Raw genomic sequence first — 25,718 nt, 5'->3', positions numbered from 1 at the left:
CACGGACACCCAACCCCAAGCCCCGGCCCCCTGCGGCACACCGAGGGCGGCAGAATGACACAAGTAACTTCAAACGGGTACCGCCGGGGTAAGAGCGCAACGTCCGAGATTCCCGGCGGTGAATTAGCGCGGCTCCATCACGCACTTTCTCCCCCGCCCGGCGCTGCGCCGGCGCCCCCCTCCCCCACCACACACTCGGCAGGCGAAGGGGAGGGCGCCGCCGCCGCTCCGCGGACAGTGCGCGGGGCGCGGTGCAGCGCCGGGCAGCGGTGCGGGTGCGGGTGCGTGCACAGGAGCGACCGTGCGCGCCCCCGCCCCGCCGCCGCGGCCGCTTTAAGGGCGGCGGGGGCGCGCCGCCGGGGCGCCCGGCGCGCCGCCGCCTCGCCTCGCCGCCGCGCCGCGCTCCCTCTCCCTCTTCCCTCGCCCCGCTTTAAAGTCTCCGCCAGGATCCGGGCTCGCCCGCCACTTCCTGTACGGCAGGATGGAGCGCGCCGGGGCCCCGGCTGACCGCCGCCCGCCCGCCCGTGCGCGGAGGCGGCTCTGAGCGCCCCGTCCGCGGCATGCCGCGCGCCCCGCCGCCGCTGCCCGCCTGAGCCGCGCCGCCCCGCGCCCCGCCGCGCCCCGCCGCGCGGGGTGTCCCCGCACCCCGCCGCCGCTGTCCTCCCCCTGCCCCGCGGCTCTGGGATTTTTTTCCCCTTTGAGGAGGCGAGTAGGAGCCCCCCGCTTTCTCCCGCTGGAAGAGGGGTGCGGGGAGAAACTTATTTTCAACAAGTTTTTTTTTCCTTTTTTTTTTTCCTTTTTTTTCTTTTTTTTTTTTTTTTCCTCCCCTGTGCGTTAATTATTTTAGCCCCTCTCCCCTTTCGATGTGCGGCTTTGGACATGCGGAGGCTACTGCAACCGTGTTGGTGGATCTTTTTCTTGAAAATCACCAGCTCCGTGCTCCATGATGTGGTGTGCTTCCCCGGTGAGTGAGCGCGGCGGTTGGGAGGGTTCCCGGTGCCTCCGCCACACGTGTCCGCGACCCCCGTAGGGTGCCGGCGGGGCACCCCGCGAGTGCGGAGGGTGCGCCGGGGGCCGCAGGGGGCCGCTTTGCCCGGGTGGTCCCCACGTAGGTTTTCCTGCAGCACCCTCCCGGCTGCGGGCAGCGCTGCCCGCGCGTGGGGCCGTGCGCGGTGCAGAGGCTCGGCTCCGCGCTCCCGGCACGGTGCTCCCTCTCCCCGGTGCGCTGCAGCCCCCGACGGCGTGGGGCGGGCCGAGGGGGTCCTTACGCGCTGCCCTTCTTTTGCGGGGCTGCCTGGGGGCTCCCTTTGTGCCGCGGGAGTGCCGCCCGCCGCCCCGAAGGGAGCGTGACTCCGCGCTCCCATCTCTTGTTGCAGCCCCCCGTCCCCCGCCAAGAACTTAGTTTCGCGTGGGTCTGCGCCCTCCCCACCTCACTCGTGTCCGCGGTGGGTGTCTCGCCATGCCGGAGCGCTGACCTTGGCGGGGCGGGGGGAGGTGGTGCTGTTGGCGCGGGGCTGCGCGTTCGCTCCGCGCCCGGGGCTGGCTATGTGTCACCCCCCACGCGTGGGAGAGGGGCCATGGGAGCGGGGGGCACCCAGCACCGAGCTTTCCACCCCCCCTTCGCTCCCCACGGCTTATGTCTGTGCATCGCTCCTCGCCCGCCACCGAAACGCAGGGGCCGCGTATAACGGGACCGGGTGAGCGCTTGCCCCGCTCCGCGCCCGCGGTGGGACTCCGCGTCTCCCCCCCCTCACCGCGGGAGCGCCCCCGGCCCGGGGGAACTTGCAGCGCCAGCTCGGGGCTCCAGCTCCCGCTGCCCCCGCAGTACCCCGGGCCCTCCGCCAGGGGCGCTGTCGCTCCGCCGGCGCCCCCGCGGGGCCGCGCGCCCCTCCGCCGGCGCGCAGCGCGGCCCCGCCTGCTCGCAGCCCCTGTGAGCCGGCGCGTAGGCACAGCGGGCTCTTCAGTTTTTTTCTGTCGTACCCCCCGCCCCTTGCATCTGCGGCTGAAATGATTTTGCTGAAAATGGTTTAGCACTCCCGCACGCCCCGAAATGGTTCATTTCTTTACTTTTTCTTGAGCTTCCCCCTCCTGACAGCGAGGGGGCGGGGGGGCCGCGCGGAGGGGTGTGACCTAGGTGGGTGCGATGTGGGCTTTGGCCAGAACAAGCACCCCCGTGAGGCCCTTGTCCCCCGACTCCTCCTGTCCCTTCTGTGGGCTCCCGATGCAGCCTAACGCGTCGGCTGTGTCCCGGGTATGCAAGTGTGAAAAGAAAAACCTAAATTCTGGAAGCTTTACAGGAACTTCCACTTCTGGAGGGGGAGGGGGGGTTCCTTTTCTTTTTTTTTTTTTTTCTCTCTTTCTTTTTTCCTAACCCCAAACACAGAGCTCAGCAGATAGACCCATCATCCCAGTCCTTCCAGCAGCTTCCTACATGGTAAAATGATTTGAAGGCAAAAGAAAATAAGTTGGAGAGAGGGTTAATACCTCTGCAGCTCTTGAAGAAACATTTATCTTCTTTGTATTGATTTCTTCTCAATTTCAGCCCTCAGAGTGAAGCCTTTCTCTCTGCTTCTGATATATATTGTACAGTAATTACATGTAGAAGGCAGGCTCCAGAAACGCTTCAGGAAAACAAGCTGTGATGTAGGTTTAATATGACAGTATTGTATGACTTGCCGATTTAGATTAGTGATATTTGAACCAGGTAATATTTGCATTATGGTTTGAATATAAAGATGAATGCAAGCAAGGAGTAGTAGGTCTATGGACATTTGATGTGTGTAGGTAAACTCTTTAATACTAGCAGCTGTAGAACAGTGGTGTAATACTTGAGAATATTTCAAGGCTGTTCATCACTAAAGGTCTGCTTGGGAAGCAAACTGTTTTCCAGAAGGGCTTCTATGCATTTAGTTTTTGTACAGAACTACCATATTAGATCTCAGTGACTTGCTTACTCTTATATGCCTTCTTCTGAAAAGCAGCATTTGTGTGTGTGCGTGTGTGCAGGGGGGTGGTAAGTGAAACATCGTGATAAACAGGGATGCTCCAGACTCTGATCTGGTACATCAGATATGCCCGAGGCAGGAAAGCTGCAGGGAGGATCTCAGTGGACTATAACAGGACATCGGTGCTGACAACATCCAATGGCAAATCATTGGAATTTGTGTTGGCGGGGAATCCCGGCCAGATATTAACCATTTAGTATCTACCACAAATGTTTCAGTACCTTTTCATAATGTTTTCTAGAGAGGATTAGAGAATTACGGTGTGTTTTATTTATTTTATGTGTTAATTTACAAGCATCTTTCTTCCCTCTGCTTGATATCTAGCTTTCTAAATGAAAAAGAGGTCACTGTTTATTTTCTCTCCTGTAAATCACTTTACTTGGTGAAGAAACACAAGGACTGTTTTTTCTTTGTTCAGCAACCACAAATGAACCATGTAGAAAATAAGTCTTTGCAGTGTTCCTTTGTTATGGTGATTGTAATAGGTTTTCACTGTTTAAGTAGGTATTTTTGTTGCTATTCCTTTGGTTGCAATAAGAGGAAGGAGTCATTCTTACACAAAAAATATGTGGGTAAGGTTTTGCTCTTTCTGAAGTGTTTAGTGCATTTCTCTGTGGGCATGTCACTGGTAATTGCATTGCTTAATAAATCAAACTAAGACAAGGTAAGAGAGGTTGTTTCCATGGGGTCTGTTTGCTCATTAATCTGAATTCACAGTACCAAAAATCAGTAAGGCATATTAACATTACAGTGATATTCTTGCTGCATAATTGCTCATGGCTTTGCCAAGAGAGGATAAATATTTTTTTTGTAAAGGAAAAAGTACACATTTTTGCTGTTCTTAGCTGTGACAATCCTGTCGTCTAAGGAGTGACAATCGTTAGCATTCTCTTAGGCTAGAGGCAGGAATGAAAGTAATTTTCTTGAGTGTAGATTAGCTTTTTGGTAATGGATCAAATTGTTGCTGACCTGGTAACTGCCTGTAAATGGGTTTTGGATTTTGAGTCTTCATAGTTCAGAACTGAGAGTTAATTTTGCATGTAACTGTCTTCTGCTTGGAAGAAAAAATATACTAGGAGCTTTTCCCTATGAACTAATCAAATGCTACTTCAGATATTTTTAAAGTTACAGAGAATATTGGCTTTCTTTATTAAAGATTTTTCAAAGGAAGGTGTGTTGTGCACGTAGAGAAATACGGAATGTACAGGAGAGGGCCCTCCAAGACTTTATTTAGTCCTGTGGCTTTTATGAAGATGACACTTCTTACATTTTAATTATCCCTTATTTTCAGTGCCTTTTGGAAAATATGCTTTATGTTACGGGAAGTTGCTAATGGAGTCCTTGCAGATAAAGAATGTAAAGTCAGCCTTCCCAGGCTGTAAGAGCTGAGCTTGCTGGTATGCTTCTGGGGGGGAAAACCCCAGGGAGAGCTTTGCTGTCTGTTAGCAGGTTTACGGGAGCTCATTTGTGGTTAACAGAGCTTGGACACAGCTTTCAAAAGTCTTCAAATAGTCATGGGAGCTGCCTGCACTAGCAGCCAGAGTAAGAGGCTTCCTAAGTTGGGGAAGGAGGAAGAGGCATCACAGAAAGAAGGGTTTTCAGTATATTCAAAAAAGGAAGGAACACAGTTTGAGGGCAACTGGAATTCCCTTGGCCATATTGGGGTGTTTTGCAACAAAGCCTGTATTCAGACTGGGGACCTTGCTCTGCCTCAGAGTGAGGATTTTTGCCTGTGTGAATGAGTTAGAATATCTAGAAATTGGGGATGAAAGGGTTTTTGATCCTTTTAAAAAAATGGATGTGTTGGTCAGAGCAGTGAGGAACTTCTGTGAGTCTAGTCCAGAGGTGTCGTGTTGTTCACCTGTCCCTTGTCTGCACTGGGAACCCCTGCTGAACAAATAAATCGTGCTTGGGATCATAAAAAACACCAAACCCCACCTATTGATTTCGGTAGGATGATGGTTTCACTCGCAGTTTCTAGGTCTATGCAGGGATGAGTGTTGTCTTGAAGTTATCTATGTGCACTCAGTTAAAGCTGTACTGTTATCAAGTTGTGGGAGTTTAATAATTGGGGTTTCTTTCCAATTACAGAAAAGACAGATAACAGTGAGGACTCTATCCATCTTATGATCAGTGCTTAAGGACTAACATACTTAGTTTTCTGAAATAAAATGTTATTAACGTGGACTCTAATTTCAATGTTCAAGTTTCATGGTTAAATTAAAGAAATGACTTCAAACTATTAATCTCAACTGTTCTTGGAAGAAATGCTAATGATTTGGTTGCTGCTTTTTAGCAGCCAAATGAACATGTGGCATGATGTGCTCTGAAGCCTGAGGGTACAGTTATAACACTGTACTTTAACTAATATATAACTTTAATCTGAGGAATTATGAAAAAATGAGACTAATTTCTGTTTGCCTAAGTTACTGTACTTCCATTTTTAAAGATCAGATTTGCTCCTGTGTGTTGATAAAATTGTAATTATTTATATTTACATGCCATGCTACTTAAAGCTTGATGCTAAACAACCATTTTTAAGTGTTTTAGGAAGTGGAATCTCATCAGACAAATGTTCTTAAAAGACATGGAGTTATCTGAGGATGTAGATGTGCACCAAATGGGCTAACTTATGGTTGTATATCCCTTCTGGGAGACTGCTTGCTGCTTTAGGTGCCTAAAATATCTTTACAAATTTTGCCCTTCTTTATGAGGTTAACTCCTATCTATGTTTATTCCAAGTGGAAATTGTGGACCTGCGTCTTCTTGGACCAAGTTGGTGGGAATGTGACTTCATCAATTGCCAGAGTTACTCGCAGGAAGAACTGGACTTATCAGTTTTGTAGAGACATGCAGAGGTTGGAAGCGATGCAGAGAAGGAAGATATAAATTAATGCACACTTTCATACAAAGCAGAGGAACCTGGGGCATGGCCAACTGGAGGTGTCCAGTAACGTATGATGAAAGCAACTAGTTTTTACATTTGTGTGTCAATAAACCTTTAGAGGAAAAAAAAAATCACAGGAAGATGATCCTTGGTTGCTGTTAATTTCTCCGTTACTCAGTATCTTGTGCTAGTGTTGCTGATCATGTTATGCATGTTGTAGGCTATAGATACCCATCCATATTACTTGCTCTAGGGCAAGTCAAACTGGCTTCTTTCTTTTAATGCTGCTAACATGTGATACAGCTCTCCAAAGTGATCTTGTTCCACTTCAGTGAGGACAGGTGTACTCTTGGATGAATCGGGGGCTACACTGGTCATATCTTCAAATGCTTCCTTTCAATGTACAGTCATCTTGAGGCACAGTTGCCAGGACACAGAGCATTCCTGGTTTATGTCTTGAGCTGCCCCATATTTGTAGCCTAAGCAGAGACTCTTCCTACGCAGAAAGCAAGCAGATGAATGAGGGTGCAGGTTGCAAGCACAGCAGTGAAGACACTGTGATACTCCATGGGTATTGCTGTTCTTGTTTCATTTTTCCTTTTCTCTGACTGCTAGCAGTGTTAATGGGAAGCTGACGAAAACAGTGGTGGTGAATAAGCTTGCCAGCTGACTGGAGGAGGAGGGAGGACATAGGGCAGTAAGGAAACTAAGTTCGTGCAATCACTGTAAGGTAACATTTTTATTACACCGAATGGCCTCACCTTATGGCAATTTGAATTAGTTTTCAAGTGAACTATGGTTGAAGTAAAATCAGATAGTACATGGCCTTTTTTTTTAATGTGGTTTTATTATGCATCTCTAAGTTTGCTTGGGAGTTGAAGTACTAGCGTTCTTAATTATCAAGTCATTTGAAAAATGATGAACACTTTTCTAGAACTTAAAGCTTGACCGCATCACGCACCTGCCAGCAGTACTGACACAGAAAATCTCAACTGATGTGGGTGTTGCAGTTCTCTATGCATAAATCCTGCAGTGATGCCTGAATGTGTTTATCCTATGCCAGTGCCTGCTTTGAGGGACTTTGCATTCATAGCATGAAGGCCTTTCTAAAGAAAATCTAGGTGTTTTGAGACTTGGATGCTTAGCTTACGAAAGCTGCTTTGAAAAAAAAATCCTTTTCTCTGCTTGCAGATACGTAATGAATGAGACCTTGAGCCCTGAAAAGCTGCACTGATATTTAGGAGCAAAATATGGGATGTTATTTGGTCTTGTGGCAGCTGTTTTGTTCTGGTTTTTTGTTTGTGTGTGTTGTGTTTTTGGGGTGTTTTTTTTTTTTTGAAATAAAAAGTGCCTGTCTCTCTGACAGAGTGCTGTTTAAGTTCTTCTGTTGGGTGTCTGTTTATTCTGCTGACAGTAAAGGAAAGCTATCTGATAGCTCCTTGCAGGCAAAGCAACAGTTGTTCAGTTTTCCCACACTTCACTCTTTCCATCTTCTGTCTTTGCAGGAGACCTGTAAGAGACATATCAAATGCTATAATACATGCTTTAATCAAAGCAGTGCCTTACCCTTTCCTTACTCCTAGAAAAGAATCTACAATTTGGATTATCATTTTTTTAGCAGCCTGAAGTCTTAGACCTGGAGTTCTTTGGTCAGTTTGTCAGACTGGTTGAAAAGCATGTTAGTTGTCCCAGAGTGGAAGAGGGCTTCACCGTAACAAGTGCTGAACGCTGAATAAGCAGGATATGAAGATAGAATCGTTTGTGCCAATGCACTAGGTAGGCCATTTTTCTACAGCAGCAGTAAATAGAAACAGGTCTGTCCTGACCCTTGCTGATCCTAAACAGTAAGCAAGTTACTTTCTTTGGGCCTCATTCCATTTCTTTGAAATAAGGATGCCTGTGAAGTAACCCTTGCACCACTGAGGACCGGTGCTTGCCATTTTATCAGTTGGGTGTGCTTAGAAATGCTCTTTTTATATTTTTCTCCCCTACTCTCCCTTTCTGGATTTTAAAATAACTTATTTTACATCTTAACAGGTAGTGAAGTTAGTGATATACATCTCAATAAATTTAAGTCTTGGCTAAGAGGGTTGTTTTAGAGAAGGCTTAGGAATTTGTTTTTTTTAATGGATGTTTGTTTATATAAGCCTCAACATGAAACTGTTGCAGTTTCCTGGGTGTGGGGGAGGGCAGATGGATACAAGTTCAGACAACAAAGATGACTAGTAGCTTTCAAATAATTAAGTACAGATGAATGTTACTATCACATGTGAGTTTAAGGATTAAATTTTCAATACGCTTTCACTGGTATTTAGATTCCTAAGGTGCTTTAAGAGTTCTGGAGATGATGGTATAGATTTGCTGCAGTCAAAATAGAAATGAGGGTTTGCGCAGCATGACTGTCTTTTAAAGATTGCATCCATTTAGTAGATAGGCAGAGAGAACCAACTATTTTTTTCTTGTTGGCCTCCATGCTACTTGTAACTAGCTTACTTATTATTCTTATAGTGCAGTAGGTTGTGTATTTTGTATTTAAATCCTTGCTTAAAATATAACAAAAATTTGCCTGTTGACAGCAGTTGCATCATATTTTAATTGGTGAGCATTGCTAATAGAGTGTTCAGGTTCTAAAATTAGTTGTTTGTTTTTCCTTCTTTGCCCAAGGGTTTTGCATCAGATTATATGCCTTCTGTATAACTGTTTGTGTTCCAAAGCAACACCTTTGTGCAGTTTTAGCTATTTAAGTAAGTGTTAAAAGTATGGGCTCCATGACAGCAGTTTCAGAAACTGTGACTTTTTAAATTGTTTCTTACAACGTTGTTTATGCACTGTAAAGTGCTTCTCTTTTGTTTACTGTGAATTAATTCATAGTTATCTTTGTAGACCTAGGGCACAAAATGTGCAAGTTTATTATGTTTTATCTTGGTATAATGGCAGGTCCTCAGCTGCTGCAAATTGTCATAGCACAATTGATGCTACTGTTTCTGTGGCAGCTTTCATCAGGTGAGGATTTGTACCATAACAGTCATCATGACATTATCCTGAAAAACGGGTGTGTGTGGCTTCCCCCCCCGCCCAGTATTTCCATGGGCTGGCTTTGTCAAAGCTGCACAGTTTTGATGCTGTCTTCATGCTTCTTGGAGGGTTTTTCTTTTATTGTGTGGTGAAATGCAAAACCTCTTCTTTGTATGATTCTGCTTGCTGTGGAAGAGATGTGACCAGTCCTTCCATGAAAATTCAGACCTTTTGGAGGATGCTTGTTGTGCATATCAATCCTCAGGATTGTTCTGTTGTGTTGTACCTAGTTTTTTGACCAAAGCTGTGGCTGTTGCAAAGGTGTTCGTGAGGTTTTCTGTCAACAGCTATCAGTTGTTTTTTTTTTTTAAATAACTTGTTTGATCCATCGTGAAGTGATACCCAAACTTCTTTTCCTTGAATGAAGTAGTTGAAGTAAATAGGCCACCAAAAATGTGGTTGTTTGAATTACTTACTGTAGCTGTGAAGGTCAAACTGCAAATATATAGCCACTTTAACAACTGTCTTGTATCTGTTTCACTTTTCTCTACTAGCTTAAAGAGCCCTCTGATATTTTGTTACCATGAAAGTACTTACACATTACAATAAAACCATGTCACAATGTCCTGATTAACCTAGTGACCCGAACTCCACAAGGCCTTTTCTAGCAGGTTTTATCTAGTCCTTGAATAATTTTTGTAGCAAACGTTTTTGCCTTTTTCTCCATTTTTTAAAACTTATTTTTAGAAAGGTGCACGCCAGAACTGAAAACTGGTTTTACACATACCATATGCGCATGATGATATGGCCCTTTCTGTTTGTCCAAGGATTTTCAGTGACCTATTTTTCTGCCACAGCAAGAAAGCTCATGTTGATTGTTTGCCTAGTTTGACTTCTAGATCATTATTTGAGTCAGTGCTGAACAAAATAGTCTGCAGTTCAGTGGCTGTGGCCTGGATCACTAATTCTTGGAGGTTTTAACTTTATAATGGCAATTTTAGTATTAGAAAGGTAGGCCTCTTTGACTTAAGTCCTCTGCAACCTTAGTATCTTAGATGCATCATTTGTTCTGATTTTGTTAGTTTCCCAACAGAACAGTTTTTAACGGAGTAGCAGTCAGTGCATCCATAATAGTCCTGGTGCCTGTTGTGGAGTTATCTAGGATGGGTGTCTTGGGGTTTGATTTCCATTAAGCATTGTAATACTGAAAGCTTCATGCAGGTCCAGAACATGACTGTGACCTGGTGAGAGTTACCACCCTTGTGTGGTAACAACAGTGATGTGGATAACAGTTGAGCTTCATCAGAAACTTGGAGTCGGGGTTAGGATTTGCATGTAACCCCGAGGAGGCAATGGTTTTCTTAGGAATGTGTTTTTATTCCCCATCTGTTTGCTCACCCTGTTACCATTACTCATATTGCTGGTTTTGGTAGGCAGTGTTTACTGTAGTGTCCTTATTTTCTTCCGCTGCTGGATGCAGGTGGGTGTGCCACTGGGTAATAAACTATCTGAAAGAATTTAGATCTGCTCTGTTACTGTGGCCCTGTTTCCATTAGGGTGGCCTCGCTTGGATAGTTTTAGCTTTGCACCTTGATGGTGTTTGTTTTGGGCAAGCATGTACCATGCAACAAATGAGGAAAAAACATCCCTTCTGCCCCAGCTAATATATATATATATTTATATATATATATAAAATAAAAGACCTGTCTGGTAAGAGGCTGGTGTCTGTGAAGATGGAGAGACCCTTATGATTAAAGTAGAGAGGGAGTCCAATCTTCCAAATATGACATCCTTCACCAAAAACCTCTGAGAAGTCCTGATCCATACCTATCAGCTAATATTGGATCAGGTTCTGGCATGCTGAAAGGATCATAAAATTAATTGTGCTTGATCGATACTGGTGGTACTTGTGTGCTTGTCAGGAGAACAGGGCGCAGTATGAGCCAGGCAGGCCCTGGCAGTGCATGCTGCCTGGAGAGCAGAGAGCACTGACCAGGCAGTCTGCCAGGAAGGTTTTAACTAGCCTTTAAAATGATGGACTAGATGGCCATCACCAAAAGTCCCTTCCAGCATTGTTCTGTGCTGCACATACTCTTACTGTGCACCCTGCTTGCCCTGGAGAAGTAAAGCGTATCTGCAGCTGCTGCAGCCTATGAGAGAACCGTGGTCAGAGAACCTCTGCTGTGCATGGACAGGGAGTGTGATGCCCAATGTTATTACTTGCTAGAGCGTGAAGCCTGCAAGTAATGCTAATACAAATGTATTTCAATTTGTAACCTGGCCTTCTGTATCAAGATTGGACTACTTCTATTCTGTTGCACGTGTGCATCACTTGGGGAAACATGCTGATAGTACTTAACATTTAATTGCTTCTCTTGATTTTATTTGTAAATTAGAATCTAGAGGATCTGTAAGAAAAAACAGTAGAGCTTAATTGGACAACATTTTAGAGTAACTCAAAAAAAAAAGACATGTAGCTTTCCAGCTTTTGGAGCTGAGACAAATGCAAACTTACTTATTGATCCATCTATATGATATCATATTTTAACTACTGTCTAAACTGGAGGTCATATCTATACTAGATTGCTTAAGAATCTGTCTATCTTATCACATCTTGTACTCATTTATAGTTGTTTCCATTTCTGGCTTTGCTAGAGAGACAGCTAGTGTTTCAACCTAAATTAAAATCAATAAGAAGCAATTTTGTTTGTTTTTTAACTACTAGAGCAGGCTTTTTTTGGTGGGTTTTTTTTTTGTAAACCTCTGCATGTTCAAGTTGGTCACTTGATTCTTTCCGGCATGATAATTGCCAGACCTCGTTAATTCCTAATTTTTGCATATGTAGGAAGGGGTTTGCATTCCAGTGTACCTAACAAAATGTCAAATGTGATTTAAAAATAAAAATTTATTTTAAATCATCACTGAGAAATAAATGCAGTAAAGAATACTTGGCAGTTAGAAGTAGTTAAAAAACATCTTGAGGGGAAGCATACGCCTGGGGGCTGTGGTAAATGCAGTTGACCCAGGAGTCCTGCTCTGGCAGGGTAGCACAGGCTTCCCCTGGCACATTTGGGCTATGTCCTGCAGGGATGATTTCCAGTGGAAAAAGCAGAGTCTAGGTCTCTGTGCCTTCAGTCCTTGGCTTGGATATTTCTGCATCACACCAATTCACGTAGGAAGCTGTTGTCATGTTGTCAGCTGGCTTTTACCATACAGCCAGCAGATTGCCAGCAATAACAATTAACCTGGGTCAAATTCAGTGTGGAGTTCCAACTGAAGCAATGTTGGTATTTCCTAGAAAAGGCAGTGGTGAACCATAACATAATATCAGAGTAAATATTTGAAGGTAATGCTCTGATGAAGTGTCCAAAATAGGATGTGTTGCTGCTCTGGCGAGTTGATTACAGGGTGCACGAAATCGTCCTCTTTAACTTGCAGTACAGGCCGCCCAAATGCACACAGGTGGACATATTGCTGTGTAATGGTTGCTTTCTATGTTGATAAAGTTTATGAAGGTTCAGTTTTCACTGGCAAAGCTTCTTGTCACTGACGTAGGTATCCAGTTGGAAGAAATAGTTTGTGTCTTAAACAGCATTTCCAGAACAGGTGGGCCAACTGCTGTGGTCAATAATCTGGCTCTTGCATAGAAGCTTTTGGTAAGGTGTTTACTCTGCCTCTTCTGGGTGAAGTTCAGCACCTAGCAACGTTGGGCCAGTGTCTATATAAACATTTATCATCTTCTGCATCTTGTTTTAAATTGTACAAGGTGAAACTTGAGTCCCTGGGAAAATGAATACCAATATTTTGATCAGGTGGTTCTTTCAGTTGCTGTGATCTTGCCCAGTGCCTCTCACGCTTTCAGAAATGTTTTAAGAATTCCTGGAATTCTTAATTCCAAATCCAAGAACTTTTTGGATGGTCTAAATCACTTCCTGTTTAACTTTCTTTTGAAGTTCCTAAGTATTATGAGCTACCTGTTACTTTAGTCTCTTTGGTTCAGTTTTCTCTCACCTTTTCTTCTGCTTCCACTTGCTTTGATTCAGATACGTTAATGAATCAAGGAAGAGGGCAAACCAAGGGCAAAAAGAAGCAGAACTGGCTACTCTGGTAATCAAAGCAAGAGTCTGTTCCCTTAAGTAAACTGCTAAAGCAGTGTTTTGTAGGAACAAAACATAATTAGTAACTAGATGACACTGAAGAGCACATTTCCTTCATCCTTGAAGGCAAGTTGAGTTGCGTGTGAATTTCTTAAATTTGATGTCAAACCAGCAAACCATTCATTTTTTAACTAATCACTTAAAACCACACCAAAATTTATGTGCCAAGAAGCCAGCTGTGTTTAAAAATACATGAGCAAACCTGGTACACAGTGATCCAGGAACGTGAAGTAAAAGTGACTTGTCTACGTGCTAGTAACACCTATTGTGAGTGAATCCCAAGCCATAGTTCAATGCAAGGAGTGATACATTACAGCACAAACAGATTCTTTGTCAAAAAGGTGATTAATACTTCATGTCAAACACTATCTGCATGTACTGCTTTCTCTATTTCGTGTTATTAAGCAGTGTGACCTTTTCTCTTTCAACAATTAGCTTTCAAGGTGAAAACCAACTTAGGAAGAAAATTAACTTTTTTTTTTTTCATTGGATCTGAGGAGTCTTACAGTTTTGCAGTAGTCTTGATTATACCTTCACACTTCATGGTTTTGATTGCTGTCTTGATCAATGACTCTCCATTTCTGCAGTTTGAGATTGCATTCCCCTATTTGCTTCTGTATTTAGGAGATATCATAGGGTGTTCTGGGTGCAGACTGTGTCTGTAGATGAGGCTTGTAAGATGCATGCTGTCAATGGGTAACAACTTTAGCTTGTCTCATTTGCTTTCTATTAGGAACAAGTTCACTTGCTAAATAATTCTGTTCTGATCTTCAGTTTTTAATTTACCTGACAGCGTGCTTTCTGTTGAACTGAGACTATGAACACTCACTGTAATCAAGTGCTCTTTATTTGCAAACCCAGATGTTTCTAAACGGCAGACACTGAGTATGAGAGATGGCTTACAATTTGGTTTGCCTTTCTGCTTCAATTTGTGAAACAGAAGCCATCCTGGAGTTTGCTACATTTGGTTGCAATTCTTGGAAACAAGGTTGAAGCACATGGGCCTTGCAAAGAATATTCTTTCTTGATGAGCTGGAAATAAAAGATGTGGGTTTGGTGAACACCATTTCTGTTATCACTGACTGTCTGGGCCGTACAATACTGAGCGAAATAAAGGATCAAAGCCAGTAGCACCGTAATGTCTGCCCTGGAAAGCTGATGAATTGTTCAGTGCTTCCCTTGGTGCCTTTCAGTGACTTCTGCTGTGATCAATACAAGCGGCATGAACAGAAATTGGACCCTTCTGCTAGCTCTCATGCTTGCAAGTAAAGTGGAGAAAGCTTGATTTGTTTTGCTGCTTAAGCCCTTGCTGTCCTCACACGTATGCTATATGAGAGGCCTGCTTACCTGTTTGCATTCTATTATGTGGCTCTGCTGTCCTGCCTTCCAGGATGACACTTCAGTGGTGCCAAGCTGGATGTGAAGGAGCTAATGCTGTGATTTTGGATATATATATTAAAACAAACCAAAAAACCCCCAAACAAAAAAAAAAACCCAGCACCAAACTCCAGAGAACTTTCAGCTGGACTGTAAGGATAATACAGTGCTAGTGTCTTTAATACTTGCAGTCTCTCAGAAAGACCTTAGACTTAAGGTCTACTGTCCATTATTCAGAATTACCAATACCTTTAGAAAGCTGCTTTGCCATTCCTTTACCCTTTCATCTAGACTATTTTCCGCTGATGAATTGTTCCGATGGTCACTGGCCATTGTAGTTGTTCTTGTAGTTTTTGCCACGTGGGCTCCTGAGCCATTGTTCTTGTTGCAAAACCAAAATCCAGCAACAGGTGCAGTGCTGCCTTCCTGAGCATGGTGTTGTCTTTGCTGTAGGTGTTTGCCTGTCGTCTGCATGAATGCTCCCACTTGGACTGGGGGCTCCTTTCTTTGCCCCATGCCTCTCCTGGTGTAGCTGGGCCTTTACGCTTATGCAGTGTTTGCTAGCCAGGCCTTTTGCGGGCTTCAAGCAGGAATTGTCAGTGCCTGAATGCATAAGCTGAGGCTACCTGTGTCGTTCATCCCCTTGCTGCTGAGCGGTTGGACCAGTCTTCCTGATATCGGGACCTGACTTCTAAGATGTTTATCTCGCCCGAACTGGTAAGGAGGATGCTCTGATGGTCTTGGATCAGTCTTCTGCTCTGTCTGGTCTGTTGCGTGCTTCTGAGGTGCTATTTTGCATTGAGGTTGATATATATATATATATATATGTATGAATACTACTGCTTTTAAAAGCTGGCATAATAATAATTAAGCTTAGGAATGATACACCTGAATAGGTTTCTTCCATTAGTAAAGCAGTTAATAGGTGGATTAGAACGAACATTCAGCAGATGTTGTAGTAGCAGAGTAGAACTGACTTCACATTGGGGATTCATAATGTGTGTCTGTATCCATGCTTATAGACAAAATGGTGAGATGAGATTTTTTTGAAGAATAGTCTTGCCCAAAGAACAGATGAGGCTACTTTATAGGGCAGGAAACTTCTTTGTTAGGTGATACTGAAGTCAGATGGCCTTGTGATTCCTTTAGCTGAAGTATTTTTAGCGAAAGGTTTTTTGTTGTTTTTTTTTTCTTGTAAACTTTGAAGCCAGATTTGTATGTATGCATACAAAAACTGATAGCACCTGTTAATTTTGCACCAGAGCTGAAGTGGTACAGACAAAGGCTCTATTACATAGTAACAGGTAATTAGTTATACAGGACTATTGGTTCTGGTCTGAAGGAAGCCCTCCCTGTTCAGTTCAGTGGAGATTTCCACCTTAAGTGTGATAGGGCAATGTCAGATGCGATCTGACTAGTGAGTGATTTATTGCAATGTTGACAAGAAAAAACTCTACTAAAGGAAATGTTGATAGAGGACAATGATACTTCATTGCAGTTTCTTCCCTGAAAAGCTACAGTGGCATTGATGTTTTACTGTTTACATGTTGCTTCATCAGCTTGGGCAGTTTGTCATGGAGGGGAACTTGTTTTCAAGCACTAATGCCTATAGACACACTTTTTTCAATGAGGAAAACCAGTGAAGAAGCAAGCTATTTGTACAGTCATGTTCGTGGTCAGATTGCTCCCTTTTCCTGTCTATGCTCCATTTTACCAATTATATATTTTCTTTAGTGTTTCGGGGAAAAGACTGGAAAAGCAATAGAAACAGCATCAACAGTCTGTGTAAAATACATATTAGTGTTCTAAAAATAATTTTAATTTTAGCATGTATTTTAACAAACTTCAGCTATGTGTTTCTTTGTCACTTCTTCCCAAGTTCAGCTGTTTGCCCTTCCATGCTGGGAGTGTTTGTGAAACCCATAATTCTCACAGTGCAACACATGAGAGTTTTGCAAGTGACAGTTATAAGGAAATTCCATGGTAAATTATACTAAATCACAGGTAATTTGCCCAAGGCATAAAATAATTGAAGGGATCTGATGATAATTCTGAGGAAAAAAACCCAGCCTGATTCTGGGGGACTGTGTGTTGTAGATTCTTAAACTTGATAGTTTCTTGTATACTCGTTTGAATCTTACTTTGAAGAAACTTAGGCCTTTAAGAGCTATAGGGTGTGTTGTCCCTGAAGACCTCAATGTCTTCTGATGTTCTAGTATCCTTAAGAAGGACACCAATGGACTGGGCTGTAGCTATTTTTAAAATGATGAAGCTGGACAAACATGCTAAAAATACCTTCTTAAGTTGGCTTGTGTGTAACCAGCACTTTTCAGATGACAGTCTGCATTTTCATCACTTCCAGGATGTTGAACCAGGTTGAATCACTCTAGCTTTTGTTACTGGAGTTGGATCCAACAGCTACAGAAAAGCAGAATCTGATGTGTAGTCTTCCTTGCGATGAAGGCCAGTGTGAACACATCGTACCCGTGCCTGGCAAACTCTCCTTTGTTCTCCTTAGACCAAAGTCACTCCAAATTGAGAAGCATTTACATTTAATTAGATTGGAAGAATTTGGACCATATTCATCATAGTATACCCGTACACACAATCTGTCCTGGCTCTTTATTAAAACGTTGCAGTGGAAGGAGACACTAAGGAAAACATCCAGTTGTTTCCTTGTGTTCAGTGACATGGATTGTTTTGGTCAGAGAAACATTGTGAGATTCCTCATTGCATTCTCCCAGCTATGTGAACGTGGCTTGAAGGTTCTGGTTTGGTTAGTGTGGGAGCTTGGATAACTGAAGATGTATGTTTGGATGAGAAGCTCTGAGGAGGTGGCTGTGGTTTTGCCCTCCTAGACTCTGGCTCAGCAGGGTGCTGGCAAAGTTATTGATGGTGCTTTCAAGACTTGCTGTACAAGGACAGCAGTTGCATGCCCAGGCATATGGAGTCAAGGCTGACTGAACCAGCTTGCCAAAGCCAGGATGGCTTTTCTTGCTGTTGTGGCAAAGGAAAAGATGAACTCTTGTGCTGCAGTTCGTTGGGCTCAGCTGAATTTAGGTATCATATGGCAAGACTTCCTCCTGCTTTAATCCCTATGGAGACAAAAAGCGAGAGAGCAGACAGGATATTGTGGAGCTCTGTGTATCTTGGGAGAGAGGAGCACCTTTCTGGTGGGGAATTCAGGATCTTGCTGCATTGCCAATCCCATCAGTGAATTTAGGCTGCCAGAAAGCCTTCTTGACCTGGGAGTTATACATCCAGATAGCAGCCTAGCTGGTTTCTCCCTTTGGGAATGAAGAGAGGGGGAAGTGTATGTTGCACAGCAATAGTTTGATCTGAGTGGATCCAAGATGCTTGTGAGGACTCTGTGGTATCTATGTGGGCACTGTTTATCAGGTTAGGAGACGTTTTTAGGGGCCCTAATGTCTGCTAGGACTGAGTATAAGTACCTTGACAACGAGGAAGACATGGTGTACATTCTCCAGATAAATTTTTTTCCTTTAATGACTTGAATACCTTTTGGATGCATCTGTATATCAGACCTTTCCTCAGTGTTATCTGAATTCCTCTGACCTAGAGGACATTACAGCTACACTTTCACCCTTTGGGCTTCTGTAAGGCTGGCTACAGCATAAATCTGGTTTTCTGTTGAGCTTCATAATCATGAAGTCGGCATTGATACTGAGCTGGTAGACTTTTTCAGAGGACAAATAGCAGTAGTCTTTGCATTTCTCTTTAATCAGATAGCCTCTCATCTGAGAGAGGCTAGGAGCTGCTAAACTGATGTGCAGTGGCTGAGACAGATAAAAAATGATACATCCACTAATTACTGAATAGTTTCTGAAAAAGAAATTATTTTTGGTGTGTAAAATAAATTGTCTCTGGGTGATGGCATTGATATGCTGTTGATCATGCAACAACCATCTTTGCAAGCCTGAGTTTTCTTTTAAAAAGGCATGATTGTCTGTTAAATATTTGGGCATTCATACTCCCCCTGGGTTGATCAACTATTTGAAATGAATTATCTCACAGTCCTGTGACAATTAGAGTGGCATGCTCAGGTGAAAGGGTTTGTCTGTTTCATAGATTGTAGAGATACGCTCAGTGAAAATGAACATCCTCCCAAGGTTAAATTATCTATTTAAAGCTCCTCCAATTACAACGTTGGATAGAAGGATTATTATTTTTTTTTAATGTGGATAAGAGTTAGCAGAGGACAAATGACATAATTGGAGGGGGAGAGAGAGACTTCATACGTGCTTGCATCTAAAAGAGTGAGAGGGGTAAGGAGAAGATGGTGCCAGAGAACTGTCTTCATAGTCCTTTCTGGTTGCCATAATCTCAAGCAGTCTTTGCAGGTCAGGAGAGTTAGTACTTGTGTAAAAGCTTCCTGCAACTTCTCCCTGGTGTGCGATGTGGCACTTGATGCCATCTGGCCTTTTTGTAAGAGAAAGTAAAAAAAAAAAACCCTGACCCTTATATTGGGCTGTATAAATAGCCTGCTTTTTGCTCTTACATAGCACAGAAGAACTAATAGCTGGTGAGTTGAACTGACATATTCCTTTGTGCACAAGTTACAGCAACTTAAATGAAAATTACACTCCTAGCAAGAGAATGGACCTCTGTTTAAATTAGATAAGGAGATTATGACAGGAAAAGATCATTGAATAAAGGGGTTTTTAAAGTAGCCAGTGAAATAAATGTATGACTTCAAACTTTGTCTTGCCAGAATTTATTAATAAAACACAGTGAGGTTTTTGGAATACAAGGAAGATCCTTTCCTTTGAAGGTTACAGTGTAATTTGTGTAATTGTGTTTGTATAATTTGACTTCAAGATATGTCCTTGTAATTTGGTAAACTGCAGATCTTGTGCCAATCTATTGCATTTTTCTTGTGCCTCATATTGATGGACCTAATTGCCTCATAAGTATATACTCAGTTTAAAGCCATTGCACTGCCCTCTGGACCTTGAGAAATTCGCCTTCCAGTCTGTAATGATAATCTCTGTATGGATCTTGTCTGTGAAGCAGCTGGCCATCTTTGCTTGCTTCCTTACTAAGTATACATAGATAATTGCTGTTCTGGATAACCTCGTTTTGCTATTGTATAGCTGAAGAAAACACTGTATGACACCTACATTTTTCCCAGCTGCAGGATGCCCTTTTTTGGCAGGGAAGCTAGAACACAGCAATCGCAGGTGTCGTCTTGTCAGGAACTGGCTGATACTCACTGAGAAAATCCCCTAGAATTGTATGTGCACAGCACTGTTTCAGCTGGTCCTTCACTGAAAGTGTTTCCTGATGGAATGGGATAGAAAAGTGGCTGTGGGCAAGGCAGCGACCAGTGTTGGTAGGGTGTGTATGTATTTCTGAATATTTATTCTAATGACACTCTCGTATTAAATGGGCTTCATGCTCTTGCGCTTTCTCAGTACAAAACAGGTGCTGAAACATCCAGACAGGCTTGGAAAAAAGTTACCATTTCAGTGCTATCCTGTTGCTGAGGTCCTTTGAAGTCAACAGAAAATGTGGGCAAACAATTTGTGTTCTGAGGCATTAATACTATGAGTTGTTTGCTCACCCTAAGAATCTGCAGTGAGATTGCTCTTGGCTGCTGGAGCAGGGAGAAATTGTAAATACGGGATGAAAACGCTCGAAACTTTCCTCAAAATGCTGCAGAAGGAGGTAAAAAAAAAAAAAAATGGGTAAGAGGTGTCCATGGAAGGGTTGAGGGCAGACAATCATGCTGAGGAGTTGAGTCACTGGAACTCGAGGTGTAGATAAAGCTGATTTAAAGATGGAGTTTGATTGTGTTGCAGTAATTTCTCTGTTGCCTTTATGTGGTAGGCCCTGAAAAAAATGGCTGTTGTTAAAACCATCAGAAATGTAAAGTGTCTTTAAATCTTAAAATTGCACAGAATTAAAAAAAATTTAGAAAAGGTACCTCTTCACATAGGTATTGATTCTTAAATGAATGGTATGAAACTTGAAAAGAAATTGCACTATTTACAACTTATTTCTACAACCTTGGAGTGAAATATTATGTATCGACTTCAGAGCAGAAGACGTTGAGTGAAGTTATACAAGCTTAATGAAAATAAACCTACACATGACTTTGCATAAAGGGGGTGAAAATCAAAGGACTAACAAATTTGCATAGATAACATTTGAATTGATAATTCATATTGTACTTCATTGCAAGGATGTAATTTTTAATTAAGAATAAAATGTGGTAGATATTTTAAACGGGAAATGATTATAATTGCAGATGGAAATGGAGGTAATGAGAACTGGTTTAATTAATTGTTAAAATTTTTCTTTTTCTTTTTTTTTTTGTTTATAAGCTTGTGGCCTGTGGACATGACATTTGTTTTGTAGATGTGTATATTTAAACATACAATGTTTAAGGCATGAAATGCTGGTAGCAAACAGTTTGTCTGAGTTGTATCAGTTACTTGAAGGGGTCTGTATGGATGGACTTCTGAGCATCTTTGATAGACAGACTGCTGTTTGCAGGATTGGTGTGAAATTGTGGTGTAAAAACTCTATTTCCAAAATGTTCTTTTTAAACCATATTTGTCTTTCACTGTGGGTTTCACAGATGGCGGAGCTACTTCACTGGGGAAAAATGAGGTGGTGTTTGTACCAAGCAACTGTTGCCTCTAAAGTTCTCCATTGATGAATATGACAATACTGTGTTGACCTGAATTTAACTCGGCAAGATTTTGTTGATCTGTTGTACTCTGTTTGTGGTTAACCAACACAGCCCTTCAGGAAGCTGCGGGGGGCTCTTCATACAGCTGAGCAGATCTGTGCCTGCAGAGGAGGGAAGAACCTGGGGTTATGCAGCTCCTATCATCAATAACTCTACATATGTCTGGGAGGGCTCCCATAGCTCCACAGAGCAGTGTGTCCAGCAAAAGTCTGCCAGCGAAGAAGATAGTGATACTGGAGGGAAAGAAACTCCAGGTCTGTGCAGAAGCAGCCCTGCTATTTTGCTGTGCCTTGAGGGTGTTTTGGACACAGCCTGTTGCAAGCAGCATTGGATTCCGCCACTTATAGAAGGTCCTTCTTCAACACCAGAGCATGGGCCCCTGTGGGGGCTGTGAATGGGGTTTGAGAGTGGGGAGCTGTGGGGTGGGACATAGCTTCTCAGTATGCACTTTATCATTTTTTATTCTTGAAACTTTGTCAAGGTCTGTTAAAGTTTACAACCTTGCGTTTAGAGAAATGCAGCATGAAAACCTACAAAATCACCATTTCCTATTCACTTATGACACCTGAGGTAAAGAAGATAATTTGCATAGAATTCTTAGAATAGAGGGTACTTGTGCCATTTGAAAGCTTGGTAAACTTACTTACCAAGCTTAGAGCTTTGCATCCAGATTTTGAAGTGAACAAAATTAGTGTTGCCACTTATGTTAAAAACCATGTATGAAATCTGTCATCTCTGGCTGCAGAGGGACTTGGAGAGAGCTACAATTAGCACTAATTGGAGTTGCGTCTGAATCTTCTGTCTATTGGTGTGAGAATGGACCCTCAAAGTGATTGGCAGAAACTACCTGCCTGCCCCAGTTCCCTAAGGAGCTGCTTTGTTGCATTGCAGCACATCACAAATGAAATAAGTGTTTACCAGAAGCCACCAGCTACCATGCCTGAATTACCCATGCAGCACAGGTGCTGAAATTTTATGCAAGCTATGCAGTGTGCTGGGTACTTGTAGCTGTAATAAAGATGCACTATGGTTTCTTTCTTGGAAGTCTATGGAGTTTTGATTCTTGCAGGTTTCATTGCTTTGTGATGCTCCACAGAATGGGTGGAAAAGAAGGTTGGGCATACCAAAGAGTTGTCCAGCTCTAACCTTTTCAATGTGTGTGTATTTGGCGTTTTTTTGTTTGGTGTTTGTTGTTGGCTCTTTTTTCTTAATTTTGGATTGTTGTTGCTTGGAAAGCAGCATGTCACATGAAATTTATTTTGTGTTACCCATGCTGTTCATGGGAAAATTTTTTTCGAAAGTAGATAAAACCTATATATGCAGAAAGACACATCTGTACTTGGTTTTGTTGCCCCTGGGTAAATAAAGTAGAAACCTAAGTAGTAAACTAATATTCAGAAAAATGATGAAAGAATTTACTTGAATGACAACATAGTGGTTGTTTTTTTTTTCCTGAAGTACGCAAGCAGAAATATGAAGTATGGTAATGTCACTAGGGTAATATACAGCTGATAGCAGTGCATTCATTTGCATTTTTTCCCCTTACCTTGTGTTTCTTTTTTTTCCCTGAAGCACATGTGTTGGGAATTGAAAATGCAGTTTGCCTATTATACACTGGCAGTAATCTTTCAATTTTTTTAATGTAAAAAAATGAGTCCACAAACATGAGCAGCCAGTGATGTATGGGGCTATTGATGGGAATTGAATTTGCAAAGGGAAAATGGGATTTGGTTGTAGTCTGAAATGATAATGATGCAGTCCAAATGGATTTGTAATGGTCATTCATTCATTTTTTTTTTTCTGCAGTTTTGTGGTTTTGACAAAACATATTTATGCAGGTGACTATGAAAGTAGCATAGGTTCATTCTGAGTGGGAGTTTATAGCTAATGGCAAACAATAAGTATGCAAAGCCTGAGCCTGTTCCCACAGACTTCATTAGGTGAGGGAAGGGATGTTGTGATTTATTTTCCTAAGAAGGCAAAAAATGGTCAGGGTAGCGCTTCTTGGGGAGGTTTAAGAAATAATAAAATGTACATTGACATGAATTCTTAAAAATGTATGGATTTGTAGTATCAACCTAGTGAGCGCTTTATGCAGTGCAAGTATGAGACCTATTGCTCAACACCCAGATAAATAAAGACTGCCCTGAAGAGTTTCCAGTCTTAACTACGATCAAACCAATGTGCATTATGTTGAGGTGCTGTGCTAGGTATTTGAGTTCCTGTAAACTGTAGCTGTACCTGTGTGACAGTCTCCCCTCAGCCTGTAGTCTGAACTTGTAATTTGGGCTGCCAGGGGACTGCAGAAATTCCTGTATACCCCGGCTGCAGGTCTGCGTGCCTTTAAGGTAACTTTCCTGTTGGTCTGATTTCAGGGGAGTCTGTCTTCCCTTCTCTGAAAGGAAGGGAAGAATGACATGCCAGTGTTCCTATGGTCAGAACAAACTGGTGGTGACAGGAAAATGATAATTTAATGGTGTGGATGGATTTTTGGCTTTGTTTTCCTTTTGTTTCTATTTTTTTCTTTTATTTTTTTGATGTTTTTGAATGTCACAGTTGTAAACTGCCTTCCATTTGAACTGGACCATAGTCCTTGTTGAACACCATATAATTTTAAAGTATGAATAGAAGTAATTATGGCATATAGGGAGGGTGTTTCTGGTTTTATAAATATATTTATTGTTATAAATCTTTCCATTTAAAATCAATGCAGCCAGTGGTTCAGATGCAAAGGATGAAACACACGCCCATGTAAAGGAATCTGCTTTCAAGCTATAGAAGACAAAAAAGGGAGCACGTGTGGGGGGGGAAAGATGCAGATTTACCTGTCATTAATATTGCCCCTATTTTCCTCTTGCTGCTGATTAAAGCCTGAGCTTTCTGAAGGAGAGCTTGGTTTAATGCTCTGAAGCCAAGCTGTGATGCAATCCTTGCGGGGCCTTCCTGGGGGAGAACAGGCAGCTCGGGGAGCAGGAAACCGCCCATTGTGAGCAGAATCGCTTAAGTATTTCCTGCAATGTAACTTCAGCTATTTTGGCTACAGGCCTCACTGCTTTTGAATTTTTTTTTTTCTTTTGATAAGCATTCCATGAATGGTCCTGATGCAGAAAGCCTGTGAGCATCATAAGTCTGTTTATTTTAATTGGCTTTGCTATCCTGATAAGCTAAAGGCAGAAGGAGCCAGGCGGCTCAGAGGGCTGTGGGTGGGGTTTCGTTTGTTCAAATATTGGCATTTGGAAACTGTTTTATAACCGAAGGAGGCAAATGTTGGCAGGGTTAGTCTGACATCCTGACTGTGTGAACTGGTTGGGGCAGAGACTGTTTCTCTGTCTGTACAGCATTCAACACACTGCAGACCTCTTCAGAGCTTGACTGCTAACAGTATAAATAGCATTAAGGGACGGTACTTTTCTGTCTCCTTCCTTTGTAAAGGATGGAAGTTTCCTCTTATGGTCCATTGTTTTGATCTGCTTTTCACAATGCTAAAGAAAAAGCTGCAAATACCAAGACATGCCAGTCACTCTTTGAATCCAGGAAACCTGTGCTGGGTCTGCCCTTATAAGAGTGCTTAAAGGATAAGTGCTGGAAGAATCAAAGAATTTTGTTTTGACTATGAAATTGCTAAACATTTTCCCTCTGAATTTTCAAATGTTGAAGAAAAACTAGATTTGCCAACGGTTATTTTAAAAATACTTCTGCATCATTTTAATCTCTTGCATTGGTTCTAATGGGGTAGGTTTTCTGTGAGGGATTTAATTGGGATTTTTTTCCCCAATTTAAGACTGGCTGCTAAACAAGCAGATCTCTTGTCATTACATAGCAAATCATGTTTGTGAAGCAGTGGTCTCACAACTACCTGGACTGTGAGGTAATTTGCACTTTCAATGAATGTAATCTTGGGGGGAGGTAGGCCCCTAACAAGTTATTTTGCAGTTTCAGCCCAGTGCAGTGAGTGTTGTGAAAGGTCAGATGCCAACAGTTATAAAGCTTAGCTGACACAGGGTTTGCGGCTGTCTCTTCAGGAGCAGCATGGTTGCAGGCATTGATGGAAGCCATGCAAGCTTGAGCTCGCAGGTAACACAAGTCTACAGATAGCCTATGTGACATTTTAACTTTGTGCTTGAGGGACAGCCAAATAAAGGTAGATGGAAACGTTCTCTTATTGACTGTTGGAGCAGAAGCTCTTAGCTAATGTAGGAGAGACTTATACTTTGTGATAGTCTTTCATACTTTGTGTGCCCAGCTAAGTGTCTTATGTTGCAACCATCAGCCGGTTTGGTTTAATGTGGTGTTCCTTCTATGTTGGGTCCACAGCACATTTTCACCTCTTTGCTTTAACTCAGGAACGTACTTAAACATGAACTTAACTCTTGAATTCTTTAAGTGTGTTACTGAATTGGAGCCAAAATGGTGAAAGTGAGAAGCTTCTCAATAAATAAGTAGAGTATTGTTTTGACTTTTGGTTTGGGTTTTTTTGTGTTTTTTTTAATTATTACAAACAGTATTAGTGAATTCTTAAGCAGCGTAGGTGATTACACTGCTTGGAGTTTCCTTTCTAT

General features: G+C 42.5%; 1 protein-coding gene across 1 annotated transcript in view; it reads left to right on the top strand.

The window, feature by feature from the left end:
- The first annotated feature begins 374 nt into the window (after positions 1–374).
- Positions 375–25,718, top strand: part of PTPRG (protein tyrosine phosphatase receptor type G) — a 408,497-nt gene continuing 383,153 nt past the window's right edge. The window contains exon 1 of the mRNA XM_056334994.1: positions 375–964. Coding sequence (XP_056190969.1) covers positions 880–964 — 85 coding nt within the window. The 5' untranslated portion in view covers positions 375–879. The remainder of the gene's footprint in view (positions 965–25,718) is intronic.

Source organism: Falco biarmicus, chromosome 4 (genome assembly GCF_023638135.1).
Source record: "Falco biarmicus isolate bFalBia1 chromosome 4, bFalBia1.pri, whole genome shotgun sequence".
NCBI lineage: Eukaryota > Metazoa > Chordata > Aves > Falconiformes > Falconidae > Falco > Falco biarmicus.
The sequence above is the reverse complement of the archived record's forward strand: the minus strand, read 5'-3'. Positions and strand labels throughout refer to the sequence as shown.